Below are 14703 nucleotides of genomic sequence, written 5' to 3'. Positions count from 1 at the left end.
TATTTTGGTCTCTTAGAAGGAACTGCCTCCCAAAATTTTAAAGAATGAAAAACATATATAAGGGTAAACACAATGAAGGGATGGAGTATACCTATAAAGATGAAAAAATTTTTTTTTTAATTTCTAAAAAAGGATTTGATAAAGTAAGTTGGTTGGGAACATAAAGAAAAAGAAAGTGGAGAGAATTTGTTCGGGCTGGAGACTAGAACAAGCCCAGAGCTAGATTTAGAGAATATTTTGATCTATTAGAAGAAGTTGTACCCCAAATTTTTTAGAAGAAAAAGTCCTATGTGTATACAAAAAACAAAGATATAATGGATAAAATATGACTATAATAATAAGTCTCAAAAAAGATTTTTTTTAATGAAATGTATTGTTAAGATAAACTAAAAGAGGAAAGGGTAAAAGTTTAAAAAAATTTAGCACAAAAAAAATTAAAAAAAATTAATTAACTGCAAGACTAAAGAATCATGGGGAGAAAGCCATGAATTCCATGCTTTGCTTTCTCTTCCTCTGGAAATCCGCAGTTCTCCTTGGTAGGTGAACTTGGTCCTGGCTGGGTTTCTTGTTGATCTTCTGGGGGAGGGGCCTGTTGTAGTGATTCTCAAGCGTCTTTGCCCCAGGCGGAGTTGCACCGCCCTTACCCGGGCGGGCTGAGTAATCCGCTTGGGTTTGCTTTCGGGGCTTTTGTTCCCTGAGCGCTTTCCATCGAGTTCCGTAGAGTTCCGGAGGGCGGGGATGAGAATGGCGGCCTCCCAGTCTCCGGCCTGGAGGAGCCGAGAGCTCGGGGCCCCACTCCTCAGTGAGCCCTCAGAGAATAGCGCCCAATGACTCCCGTCACCCTGGCCTCCGGCTGCGCTCCGAGATGACTGAGCCTGTGACCGGCTCAAGGTAACCTGGAGCTGAGAGTCACTCCTCGGCTCTGTCTCTGTAGCCGGCTTCCCCGTTCTAATACCTGTGAGCTCTGCAACACTCAGACACCCCTGATCCTTCTGTGACCCTGCGGGACCTGGGGCCACGCTGACCCCCCCCCCCCGGGCTTCACCCCGGTTTAGCCTCTGGAGCGATGTCCCTCCATGGAGCAGACTTTTAAAAGTCCTGGTTTTTTGCTCCGTTGCTCCGCCGCTTGCCGGGAGCCTGCCCCTCCCCCCACGGTCTATCTTCCCGTCGCTTTGGATTCACTTCTCCGCCAGTCCTACCTTTCAGAAAGTGGTTGATTTTCTGTTTCTAGAATTGTTGCTCTTCTTCTCTTTCATCTCCTGTTGGATTTGTAGGTGTTCGCACTGGGTTGATAAGCTATCTAGCTTATCTCCTGCTACCTGATGTCGTCTCAGCTGCTACTTCTCTGCCATCTTCTAATTTCATTTTTTTTTTTTTTTAAGATTTTATTTGAGACACAGGTAGTGAGAGAGCGCAAGTGGAGTGAGGGGCAGTGGGAAAAGCAGGCTCCCCGCTGAGCAGGGAGCCCCATGCGGGGCTGGATCCCAGGACCTGAGAGGAATCATGAGATGAGATCATGACCTGAGCCGAAGGCAGACGCTTAACTGACTGAGCCACTCAGGTATTCCTTCTAATTTCATTTGATCATATTTTGTGTCACTTTCTTGATGTATTCTAATTTATTTTGAGGTATTCAGTTACACTTTTCACTGGTTTTCTGAGCCTATCTCTCTGGTATGCTTTGTTGTCTGTCGGGATTGCATTTGCTATTCAGGCGCTTTTTCCTTATAATAATGTTGTATGGGATTTTATATAGATTATCTTCTCTTGCCTATTTTTTCTTTCTTTTTTTTTTTTTTAAAGATTTTATTTATTTATTCGACAGAGAGAAATCACAAGTAGGCAGAGAGGCAGGCAGAGAGAGAGGAGGAAGCAGGCTCCCCGCTGAGCAGAAAGCCCGATGCGGGGCTCGAACCCAGGACCTGGGATCATGACCTGAGCCGAAGGCAGCGGCTCAACCCACTGAGCCACCCAGGCGCCCCAACCTATTTTTTCTTTTAAAGATTTTATGCATTTATTCGACAGATAGAGATCACAAGTAGGCAGAGAAGCAGGCAGAGAGAGAGAGAGGAGGAAGCAGGCCCCCCGCCAAGCAGAGAGCCTGATGTGGGGCTCGATCCTAGGACCTGGGATCATGACCCGAGTCGAAGACAGAGGCTTTAACCCACTGAGCCACCCAGGTGCCCCTTCTCTTGCCTATTTTTTTTTTTCCTCTTGACTATTTTTATATGAAATTACTTTCGCTGTTTTTTTACAAGGGATGTGGGTCAGGGCAGCTTTTCTAACTGTATTTATTCTCTATACCTTCCTCTTCTCTTCGGGTGGAGTCTAGAGAAACAGGGCAGCTTACTTCCTGAGATCTGGTTCCGCTCCCCTATCGCTGATGCTGATTATGGCGGGGTGTCGTTGGCAATCAGATGCCCTGTTGCTTCCTCTGCTTTTCTTGCACAGATCCCAATACCAAATTGATCTTGTTGTTAGTTTGTCCCTGCCTGTTTGTGTATTATGGGGCTTGGGGGGGGTACTTTCACACGTGGTTTGGTTGTAGATGTTTACCTTGGTTTTTCTGTGCTGGTTGCTAGGTCTGTGTCTGGTGGTAGCAGGGAGCAGAGAATGGGTGGGATATGAAGAGACTGAAAAATTATCATTGTTCTGTCATCTTGCCTGAATCTACTGGGATAGCCACTGGTTTTTAGTTTGGATGTAGTCTGGGTTAAATTATGAGTCTGTTGTTTTATAGCTTCTGAATTTAGCCTCCTGTTCACTGTATGATTAAAAAAACAATTATGAGGGGCACCTGGGTGGCTCAGTGGGTTAAAGCCTCTGCCTTCGGCTCAGGTCATGATCCCAGCATCCTGGGATCGAGTCCTGCATCGGGCTCTCTGCTCAGCAGGGAGCCTGCTTTCTCCCTCTCTCTGCCTACTTGCGATCTCTGTCAAATAAATAAATTAAAAAAAAACAATTATGATACACACTTTAAAAAAGTGTTTATTGATGTCTTTCATAATACTTTTTCTTTTGGGTCCTAACTTAATAATATTCTTAAAGATTTTTTTAAGGATTTTATTTATTTACAAGAAAGAGAGCGTGAGCAAGCATGAGCAGTGGGGAGGGGCAGAGAGAGAGGGACAAACTGATTGCCTGCTGAGCACAGAGCCCAATGGTGGGGCTCGATCCCAGGACCCTGAGATCGTGACCTGATTTCTTAATTTTCTACCATTCATGTACTAGAATTAATATCACTTAGACTTGGTATTTTCTTTAATGTACTGCTGGAGTCTACTGTCTAACAGTTCATCAGGATTTTTATTTTATTGATGAATATGATTTGCCCATTTTCATTGTATTCTAAACATTTTTCAAGTTCATCTTCAATGCCATTGACTTGGGTTTCTGCAGTTTGATTTGACTTGATGCATCTGATATGGCTTTAGTTTGGTAAGGTGGTCTCTTCAGTTTCTGTTCTTAGTTCTACCAGATCCATATTAATCTCACCTGATTTTATTTCTTCTTTAATCTTACGTTTCTTAGAAGCTACATTCTCTTTATTTATATTGAGAATACGAAACAGTTTGTGTGTTAATTTTCTTTTGATGCCCAAGGTAGCCCTCCATGTTATATTTTTTTATCTGCCTTTTGCATAATCTCTTTCAGCATCATCCCCCCACCTTTGCCAATTCTGCCTTCATGAGCGGGACTCTTGCTGAACAAATTGGGAGAGGTGAGGGTTCCGTCTAAGCCTGCTGTTTGCCTGGAATTGGTCAGTCGTGGATATATTAGATCTCTGTGCTTACGTATGTTCCTCTCTTAGCACGAGAGAGGAAAGTTGGATAGCAGCCAATATTAAGATTTTATTTATTTTAGAGCAGAGAAAGTGCAAGTACGAGGAGGGAGGAGCAGAGGGAGAGGGACAAGCAGACTCTGAGCTGAGCATGAGCCCGATGCGGGGCTGGATGTCAGGGTCCTGAGATCAAGGGGCCGAACCAGAATCAAGAGGTGGCTGCTTCACTGACCGTGCCCCCAGCATCTCACTTCCATCTTGCTTCAGATAGAGGCTTCAGGGGGATTGGGAGGAGGGCATGTGGAGTGGTACTCACTGTAGCCTTTATGGGGTGGCTGAGTTGTGGCAGCTAAACTCTTACTGAATTAGTTGATCCCTTTTGTGGTAGGGTCCCGTCTAGCAGGGATTCCTCTCCGCTCAGACCATTCCTTGTGTGTTACTCTTCTGCCTGCCTAGGTTGACCCAGGTACCTGGAAAAAGTAAAACAATCCCCTGTCTTCAACCTCACCCTCACTGTCATTCTCAGGAGAGTTAATGGCTCCAATTATGAGTGCTTCCTGCTTCTTCTGGGGCCCACTTTCTCCTGTAACCCCCTTTCTCCAGGTTAAGAATTGGTGGCGTTCTTCAGAACTCTCATTTTATACCTCCTTTGCTTTCTCTCACTTAGAATTGTATCCCATTTCATTGTTCTTCAGTTTCGTCTTGGGTCTTACTGTACCTGGTATATAGCCTCCAACATTCATAGAATGGGTGGTTTCTATATTGTATTAAAACACAAATTTCCCTCTTTGTATTTGTTTGGGTTTTAGAGAGAAGAGTTACGTGAACAAGTAAGTGCGCCCTCTCCCAGAAGTAGTTCTACCCAAGTAGGAGTGAGCCAGTCAGAATCTTACTTTTGGGGTATATATGGAAAAAAAAAATCAGGCAGGCAGCAGCTGGTATGTCCTGAGAAATTCTGTGATAGAGGCCAAAATTATGACAACATTCATAAGGTTTCTAAGAAAAGGTATGAAGAGTTGGAGGATAAGGCCACCAACTGGTGGAAGGAGAAGTGGGTCTACAGAAACAGACCCACATAAAGCAGGGGAGTCTTATCAGCGGAGGGCACTGAGTGACCCACGAACCCCACTGTTCCTCCAGTCTCAGAGGCCTGGTCACATGCCGAGTCCCAGTCTTAGATTTCTACGAGATGCCATCTTGTCTTCTTCCTTGTGCCACTCTAGGTTGGTGACTGCATCTTAAAATCAAGAGAGCCTAAGGAAACTAGATGCTTTTAATTTTACTCTGGGAAGGAGGATCCCAGGCCACCCATGCATGTGGTGGGGGGAGGTGAGTAGATCGTGGTTTTTGAGAAAAATGAGGAATTGCAGTCATTATAAAGTGAGAGAAAAAACTGACAAGGAACAATTGCTGAGTAGCATGGGGAGTCCAGCTGTGGTTGGAAACCATGAATTTCTAGTAGTAGTATTCTGTGTGGTGGTTGGATTTTCTCCAGGAATAGGACTTTAGGAACCAACAAGCTGGGTAGCTGGAAGGAAGGATCATGGATTAGGTGGGACGAGGGTGCGGAGTCTGGGCTGGGTGGGGCTGGTGCTCTATCATGGGTCTAGTCTGAACAGAGTAGAAATGAAAGGGTGGGGATTCTGATCGGGGGAAAACAGATAGTGGTCGGGGATTAGAGGGCTTGCTGAAATAGAGGGCTTGCTGAAACGGAAGACTTAAGTAGTAATGAGAGGAGGGCGCGGGTACGATCCAGGAGGTGAGGAAGTTGCAAAGGCATATGGGATATGTCAGATTGAAGGAAGTGGAAGGGCTTTAGATCGGGCCCATCCTCAGTGCGGCCCTGTAAGAACTGTTGGTTTTCTGTTGCATTCGGACCGCTCACTCATTGATGTACTAATTAAGGTAATAATAAACACTTCTCAAGATTTTACAAGGTTACTTTATAGATGGCAGAATTAAAAAAAAAAAGTAGTAAGCAGAGTGTTTATTTTTTTAAAATTACTTAAAAAAGGTTGTTTACAGAGATGTGGATTTACATAACTCGGCGACAACATTTTAAAAATGTACAGGCTATTTCATATTATTGCACTTACTCTTCCATAATATATAAGGCATTTTATTTTACATAAATAAAGGATAATGTAGAATATCATACAACAGGTGTGGTGCCAATTAAGTCAACCATAAAATTAAATGAGATGTGTTTCGGAGGACAGAAATGCAATCCAACTTATTTCAATCTTCACAGAATATCCTTGCAACTACAGTTTACTTGTTACAACACGTATTTACCCTCATAGCTTATTGTGGATGACTGATGCATTAGAAAACTGAAACAATGAAAGTTTTAGTAGGATAATAGAATACCATTAGTGCTCACTTCAGGAAGTGTGGGGATTAGTCTCATTAGAAATACTAGTCATGCCTTGAACACTGAAGACAAATAAGTAGCTTTCGATCTGAGGGTCAGTGATAGTTTAGCCTTTTGCTTTCTCCCTTAAGTTCCAACTGTTGGCCAGGGAAACCCTTCTGGCAAGATATACTAGAAGTGATGACTTTAGCCTACTTCAGTGAGTGAAAGGTCTACCCTTGTACTTTTCAGATAAGATGATCAGAGACTCGGAAGGAGACTGTTCCATTGCGCTGAACTGCTCTAGAAATTCCGGTCTGTTCACATGGGACTGTGAATTTCTTACTAGGAGGCACAGCTGGAAGAGTGGAGGCAAATATTCTTACCATTTAGGCAGAAAGCAGAAACCACACCACTGACCCCAGAGACTTAAAAACAATCTAGCATGCACCTTGCACTGACTGCCTACAGAATCCTACCAGGAAGTGTAGTGAAAAGTAGAAGTTACATGAGTCATGTCTTTCTAGCTAACTCTTGTACTACATTCTCTTCTGTATAAGCTGTTTAAAAAAAATGAGAAGTCTGGGCTCACACCGGCCAGATACTTCATTCTCATCCGAGAGACCCCTGTGGGCCAACTCGGCAGAGGTTTTATGGTAAGGGAGGAGTCCCTCGGAAAACGATGTACAAAGGGGACAGCACGAGCATCTCCGTGATGGGGGCAGGGGCGGGTGTACAGTGACCTCACTTCTGTTCTCTAAGCCACAGATCCAGGCTGCAGGTTACTGAAGGAAGCGTCCAGCACAAAACCTGGGCGTCGTCCCGCACGCAGCTTTGGCGTCCTCACCCGTACTCCCAGGACTGGAGCAGCTGGTCTGGGTCCCTCTCGGGTCGGGGTTGTGCAACACAGTTCTGTTTCTTTACCTTGAAAGAGTGACTCACCCGCATTCCCCGTTGTCTTCTTTTTACATTTTGGTAAGTGAAGCTGACGGAGGTTTGGAATTTAAGAAAAGAAGGTGCAGTACGAAGGAGAGGAGCCAGTTTGGGGACCGGGAGCAAGAGCACACTGACTGGGAGCGGCTACGGGGAGAAGTCATGCTTTGACAAGAGAGCAGCCGGGACCAGCTTCACGGGCAGTGTGAGTCACGCCAGTCTTCTGCAGGGAACAGTTTGGGCCAAAGGAAGAATTTGCAAAACAGGAAAACAGCAGCAGCAAGCGGTCCTGCAGGGGCGTCGTCACACCCAGGTCAGGAAGGTGGGCCGGTACTTAGAAAGGGGCCATTTCTTAAGCTTGTTGGCCAGGGGGAAAACCAACCAACCAAAGTCCCAAAAGGATGATTTTTAAGCTCCGCCCTTTGGATTGTAAATGTAATGCCTATGTTTATAAATCCAAGGATGCTAAAAAGATTACTAAAAATTTAGCTCAGTGTTGGGAGTGCATGAAATATAGAAATGGAAACCCAGTGACTATAGTATTTCTGCCCACTCCTGTGTTGACTGGTCTTGAATTCAAGCACTTACTCAAGACAAGTTCCGAACCATGTGCAAGGTGCTTTCAGAGCTGGAACCCGCTGCTCGTTCTAAGCAGCAGAGTTCATGGCTGGTTAGTACGGTTTATCAGAACAGCGTTTCTGTAAAATAGCCTTACGACTTACACTTTCAGATCACGATCAACACTTCATGATGATCAGTAACCCACAGAGTGAACCCTGCAGCCACACAGTGCACAGGACACTCACTAAAAAAATACCACTTTCCAGATTTTGCTTTTTCATTTTTGGATAATTCCTGAGCTCAGCTTAACTGTTAGGTCAAAACTGATTTTTTTCTTTTAAGTCTCACTTTCTTTTCACCATAATGTACAGACCTACAGCTCCTTCCACTGAATGTGCCTAAAAGCATTCTCTTACTTACAAAATTATATAAAACTGTAGTCCTTTATTTGTGACATTCACGTTGCCCCTCAGACTTGGTTGGCTCCCTCACTGCCAGGATTAGGTCTGCTGAGTGAGGAGGCAGGAAGGACGCGAAGGTCTTAAGTAAATGTTTTGAATGAAGAAGGGCATGCCACATCTTGTGTCCCCATCAATAAACACAAAAAGGGAGGGAAGAGGCACCGGAACAAAAGGATCCCTCCTGGCCTCGGTCGTCCGGGTAGAAGGCTTCCAGAGGTCAGTGCCATTGCCGTCACACACACAAGAGGTCAGCTCCACAAAGAAGTAAAAACCTGGAGATTTCTGTGGTCCTTGCCTATACCAAGGTTCCTGTGCTGTTTTAGGAACCCAGTGTTGAAAGAAGTTGTTCTGATTTGCTAAAGTAAGGGAACTGAGAAAAGGAGATTCTTGTTAAAAAATGTAACAAGCCCCACTCGTGAGCGTCACTCCTGGTGCCTGTTTCAGGAAGAATTCCTGTGCTTCCGAATCAGCAACTGCACGGGTCCCTCCGGGACTGACTTCATAATAGTCCAGGCATCAAAGTGCATGAGCCCTACCAGGGGTTTCCCGTTAATGGCAAGAATTTCATCTCCGGCTTCGATTGTTCCCGCTTGTTCGGCTGCTCCACCTGTGAGAATAAACAGACAGCACTGCCGGGGCAACCTTGCAGGATTTCAGATAAGTTCTGGGCGAGCTAAAAACTCAAATGAGAAAAATCTCTGAACGACGCGCTCATAATTCTTAGGAAAGGGAAACAGTCCTTAAAACACACAGAGCGTATACCCATGAAAAGAAATTTAGCTACGTAAAAATATTCAAATTCCCTCAAACACATACACTATGGGCTAGGAGAAGGCAAATTTCAACATATATAATCAAAATCCAGACGGCCAGTTGACGCAGGAAAACAGGTTCCGCCTCTATCCGGTATACTGTGATGGTCCCCCAGTGCCTGTGGAGAATACTTACACGGCCCTACGTACTTCCCCGGCACCGCTGTCTGTGCGACAAGCTTGTGGGTGAGCTACACATACCACATATGGATACTCTTAATACTATGACATTACATAGAATATGACATACAGTAGATTTTTCTATGTACTGGTATTACTATAATAATAGTTTTTAGAAAATTGTTTAGAATGAGCACGTGTGAGAGCTGGGGGGTGAGTGGCAGGGGGGAGAGAGAATTTGCAAGCTGACTCCCTGCTAAGCGTGGAACCCCACAGGGGGCTCCATCTCACGACCCTGAGATTAGGAACTGAGCCGAAATCAAGAGTCAACTGCTTAACCAGCTGAGCCACCTAGGCATCCCCAGGATAATTATACTTTTAATTGTTTAGCTTGAAAACCTGAAGAGATTTGTGAGAACTGTCCAAGATCATAAAATGACTGATCAAGTTCATAAAGAGACCTCTTATCTACCACATGTTTCAATCATCTTTACTGCTCTCAGCATCCTTTTCTGAAGTCCTGTAGTTGAAGTCTAGTATTCGAAACAAATACTATCTCGGTCCATGGTAATTACCCTGACAGGCAATTCTTGATGGCACTGGCTTGGTATGTTTACATCAGTCCCAGCTAATACTAGTTACGAACACGGAGTTTGGGCTCTGGTGTAGAGGTTAGGGATGCTGACCCTGGCGCCAGACTGCCTAGGTCCAAGCCTCGTTCTGCCCCTTCTGTCCGTGTGACCTTCAGTGCTTGTGTAACTCCCCCGTGGCATAAACCATCTTTTGTGAAACAGGGATAATCGTACCTATCTGATAGGATTGTTGGGGGGGCAACAGGAGTTCAAACACATAAAATACAACAGGGTTGACATACAGTACACCCCGTATGTGACAGAATGCAAACGTTTTCTAAATGGAAGGCACAGGCACACACAGGAGAGAGCCGACTGGCTTTTCCAGGGCATTACCTTTGTATACTCTCTTAATGAACAGGGGCCCGTCTCCCGCCGTTGAGGATTTCCCTCCATCCAGACTCAATCCCAGCCCAGCGGAGGTCTTCAGCACTTCGACACATAGCGCATCGTGTGAAGGAAGGCTTCTCCCTGCAGCAACGACATTTGGAAGGATGGAAATGACAAGGACACTCATCACCTCCTCTCCCGTCCCCCAAGTGTCTTACCCTAGCACCCGAGTCCCATCTATCTCTGAAACCAGCGTGAGGATGGGTCTCTCAGATTTGGAACTGACCTCGTGGCTGTGTTCCTGCTGTACCTGCACCATTTGCTCTTCAAGGCATTTTTTTTTAAAGATTTATGTATTTATTTGAAAGAACACATGCACGTGAGCAGGGGGAGGGCCAGGGAGAGAGGGAGAGATGCAGACTCCCCGCTGCGTGCAGAGCCCCACGTGGGGCTCGATTCCAGGACCCCAGGATCATGACCTGAGATGAAATCAAGAGCCGGATGCTCCACGGACTGAGCCATGCAGGCTCCCCTCAGCACTTTCTGGAAGCATGGAGGTGGCTCTGGTGCCCAAGGAGAAACCCTCAAAGGCCAGACTGCGCTGTGGTAGTGTGTCTCGGTGAAGCCACACTTGGGGAATCAGATCCGATCTCCTGCCGTGTGTCACAGGCCGGGACTGATAGCCTGCAACACCCTCGCAGGAGACTGACTGTGGACCCCAGAGCTCCGCGCCTTCCCCCTTCGGCCGTGCATGCTTATCATGCACCAGCTGCCCTCGCCCCTCTCCATGGCAGCGTGTGGAGTGTGGAAGGCACGTTTCCATGGCAGTGGGTCCTCCACTGCAACCAAAGTGTGCCCGCTCTGTGTGCTGGTTTGGAGAGGCCTGGCTGGGATCCATCCTGAGATCTGAGGAGCGATGGTGAGCTTGCCTCTTACTCCTCTTCCTTACACACTGTGCTGGTGAAGGATTTGAAGAGGTGAGTGGAAAGGCATGCCGAGCTCTCTGGGAGGCAGGGGAGGGACCACAGATTGAACTGCCTCCTTGGGTTTGAGGCCAAGGTAGCCAGCATCTCTGCCTTTGAACAGAAAGGTCAGTCCATTAGTGTGGCTTAGAGAAGGTCACTCCATGTTCTGCGGGGTCTGAAGGCAATGTGCGGACAGGAGCAGCATGGTTTTCAGTAGGTGAATCGCTTGCTGTTAAACAGAACAGGCCTATTACAGTAGCTCTCAGCTCTGGCCGGGTTCTATTGAAATCCCCTAGGAACCTTAGAAAGCTAGTGACTCAGGACCCTAGCCCCCGCCCCACCCCTCAGGGTTTCTGATTTCATTGAGCCGGTGAATTTGCTGGGCAGGAGATGGCCCTATGCGACCTCCTGCCTCCATCTCCAAGTGGGATACTCTCAGGGCATGAGAAAGGATAGTTCCTTGGGTTCAGGTGGAGCCCTGGGCAGGGGAATTTTAAGGAATAGGAATATGAAAAAATAAAGTTTAAGCCCCAAAAGTGCTTACGATTTGGTGACTCTGGGGAATCTGGTTCAAGACCAGATGTTCTGAAGGTATCCCAGGAATACTTAATGATTATAAATAACAGGATAGCCTTCTCTATCCTGAGTACATGAGTCTTAAACATTCTGGAAGTTGCTGGGATTAAGCACCAAGTGGTTTCCTGTGACGTTAAGTTTCTTGGATCCACTGAGAACACACGAAGTAATGGAGACAGCGCTGGGGCAAAGGTGAGCATGACACGGTCTGATGACTTAAGGTGTTTCCCAATACTGGGAAGGGTTTCAGTCTTCAAGTAGTGCAAAAGCAAGACAACAGAGGAGAAGGGTGAGAATCCTCCAGGCCTGTGGAGGCATCTGGACAAGAAGAGTTTCCCACCTGTTTGGCAGAAATGAGTGCTGTTTACAGCAAAGCAATCATGGATGGCCCAGGCCACCATGAGGCCAAGTTGAAGAGAGGAATTCAGCTTCCCTTGACTTTATTAGGGAGAGATGTTGAGAAGAAACCAAAGGCCTCCTCAGAAGGAGGAACTGAAGCCTGAGCTTCCACAGGTTCTTCTTGCTTTCGGGACTGCAGACATTGCTCCTGAACTCCAAGAGAGAAACCACCACAGAGGTCTGAAGTAGTTCTCTTGAAGGCCGCAATCAGCCCAGTGCTTCAGAAATAGAAGTGGTACTTAGTTCTGAGCAAACAGCTCGTATGCCTTCCCAGTGAGCCTTGTGATGAAGGGATGGACAGCGCTTAGGAAATCCACTTCTGAACCTCTTTATAAGCTCTGTTGGTTAAGGCTAGAGTCTCTGTTTTCAAACATCTGTGCCTCCTCATTTCCTCATCTAAAACCGGAAAGAATATAAACCCTGGTGTTTTCAAGGACAAACGGTAGTTCTGCAATTTCTGCATACTCTCCATGATTCCCCTTATCACAAGAGTTTCATGTCTTACCTACTGGCCACTTAAGTCCTAAGAGGATATAGCTGTGAAAGGGCTTCCCTCTTTGTACAGACGGAGAAACTGTCAAGCAGTCGTTAAGTCTTCAACAGTATGGCTTTCGCTACAGGGGGCGGTGGTTTCTAACTACTAGGAACACTGTTTTTTCAAGAAGCATCCACAAACTACATTTACTACATTTGATTTCTTATTTCTTTTTTTGAGGGTGGGGATGATTTGGGGGGCAGTGGGAAGAACAGAGGGAGAGAAAGAATCCCAAGTAGGGTCCAAGCCCAGTGTGAAGCCTGATGCAGGGCTCAATCTCACAACTCTGAGATTTTTTTTGACCTGAGTCAAAATCAAGAGTCCAATGCTTAACTGAGCCACCCAGGAGCCCCTCCATTTGATTTTGCGGACCCCAAGAGCAGTAGTCAAGTTCCTTTTTGTCCAGCCAGGATCTACTCTGCTGGCTGCCCACTCCCTGCCAGCTGTTGAGCTGGTGTCTTACCTAAACCGGGCTCTAGGGTGCTGGTCTTTCTGGAGAGCGAGCCCTTCCCGTTGGCTTCCTGCCTACTGGAGGGTCTGGGCTGATCGTTCCCTTTCTTGATGACCACGAGGACATCTCTGTGCAGCTGTGCTTGGTGCAGAATCTTGAGGACATCCCCATGGGCTAAGCCAGCCAGTGAGGCGCCATTGACGGACAGAAGGAAATCCCCTCGGTTCACAGTCCCTTCCTGAGAAGCAGCCCCCTGAGAACACACCCTGTGCACCTGGAGCGAGGAAAGACAAAAGCCAAAGTATTTGGAACCTTCAGTAAAAGCAAGAGGGCCGATGCAAATCTGTAGTAGAGAACTTTCTACAGGCAAGTTCGCAAAATCCTACAAACGTTCACTGAAAGCCTATATGCAGTGAGGGATGGAATTACAAATGTCAGTGCTGGCATCTGAATACAATACATTTTCCCCTCAACTTCTCGCTAGCGTCTAATCTGTGTGTGGCGCTCCGTGGGGCAGAAAGGTCACTAAAACAAACAGGACCTGGTCAGGTCTCACGGGTAATCTCAGAGGCCTTCGAGTGATCTAAAATTGGAGGTGGTTCTTGAGAAGGAAGTAATTTCGGAAGCATATGCAGATCTGGTCAGTTAATTCTAGTGTTTTCCAGTGCTTAAATAAAATGTTCAGGTAAATATGAGGAAGCTCCAGAAAACTGTGGTTATATATATCTGCATCGAATAGGTCACTCTGTGGTAAATGTGTGTATCTTTGCCAGTGACTAGTAATGTCTGTCCCCTACTTTTCCATTTTTGCTCTACTAGGAGGAAACAAACACCAGTGTTCTTAGAACACATGGACAGGATTTTGTCCTCGTCACCTCTGAGGCTGCATCAGGAGTGACCTCCCAGAGAGCATCTTGATGTGGTCACTTACCACAATTGATTTTGGCTCCATATCTGTCCCTCCTGCCACAGTGAATCCCAGACCTGAGCCTTCTTTTTTATTCAAGACTATGAAGCAAACATCTTCTTTATTCTAGTAAAGAGAAACAGAAAAGAGTCCAGCTGGCCTCTGAATAACCCGGGGGCGGCTCACCGACCTCTGCTCCATCAAATCTGCAGAGAATGCCGACCCTAAAACTTAACCACTAATAACCTGCCGTTGACTGGAAGCCTTACTCAGAACAGAAGGAGCTGGTTAATGTATGTTATACATGTTCTCTGTGCTATATAAAGCTAGAGAAAAAGGTGATTAAGAAAATCATAAGGAAGGGGCGCCTGGGTGGCTCAGTGGGTTAAGCATCTGCCTTCGGTTCAACTCATCATCCCGGGGTCCTGGGATCAAGCCCACATCGGGCTCTCTGTTCAGTGAGGAGTCTGCTTCTCCCTCTGCTTGCCGTTCCCCCTGCTTGTGATTGATCTCTCTCTCTGGCAAATACAAATAAAATCTCAAAAAAAAAAAAAGGAAAATCATAGGAGAATGCATTTATAATTCTGTAAAAATCTGGTGCATAAGTGGACCTGTGCTGTTCAAGAGTCGGCGGTCTGTCCCTCGAGCCAAGGGTTAGGAAGCTCTGATGCGAGTGAGTCCTGGCGCAGGGCCGTCGAGCTGCCCAGCACAAACCCAGTGGTTACTCGGGAGCTTTCGCACAACACTGGAATGGGAAGAGCTTCGTCTCAAGCGTCCTGCACCCCTCCTGGGTGGTGCTGACAGGAAGGCGTTTTGAGGGACACCCTGTAGCTGCAGGCCCGCAGGGTGGACATGAACCAGGATGGGGAAGGGGCAGTGGACAATTT

At 46.4% G+C, this 14703-nt stretch overlaps 1 protein-coding gene and 1 long non-coding RNA gene across 2 annotated transcripts in view; one reads left to right on the top strand and one right to left on the bottom strand.

Moving 5' to 3' along the window:
- Window positions 1–5703: 5703 nt before the first annotated feature.
- Window positions 5704–14703, bottom strand: part of PDZD2 (PDZ domain containing 2) — a 42946-nt gene continuing 33946 nt past the window's right edge. The window contains exons 16-19 of the mRNA XM_047731695.1: window positions 13841–13942; window positions 12922–13183; window positions 9990–10124; window positions 5704–8696 (exon numbers count right to left, since the gene is read on the bottom strand). Of these exons, the coding sequence (XP_047587651.1) occupies window positions 8530–8696; window positions 9990–10124; window positions 12922–13183; window positions 13841–13942 (666 nt within the window). The 3' untranslated portion in view covers window positions 5704–8529. The remainder of the gene's footprint in view (window positions 8697–9989; window positions 10125–12921; window positions 13184–13840; window positions 13943–14703) is intronic.
- Window positions 7141–13860, top strand: LOC125101071 (uncharacterized). The gene is made up of 3 exons (XR_007127753.1): window positions 7141–7272; window positions 10015–10960; window positions 13729–13860. It is a non-coding gene; the product is annotated as an uncharacterized LOC125101071 (long non-coding RNA).

This window comes from Lutra lutra, chromosome 5, assembly GCF_902655055.1.
Source record: "Lutra lutra chromosome 5, mLutLut1.2, whole genome shotgun sequence".
Classification (NCBI taxonomy): Eukaryota; Metazoa; Chordata; class Mammalia; order Carnivora; family Mustelidae; genus Lutra; species Lutra lutra.
Note: the sequence above shows the minus strand (reverse complement) of the source record. Positions and strands in the feature narration are given on the sequence as shown.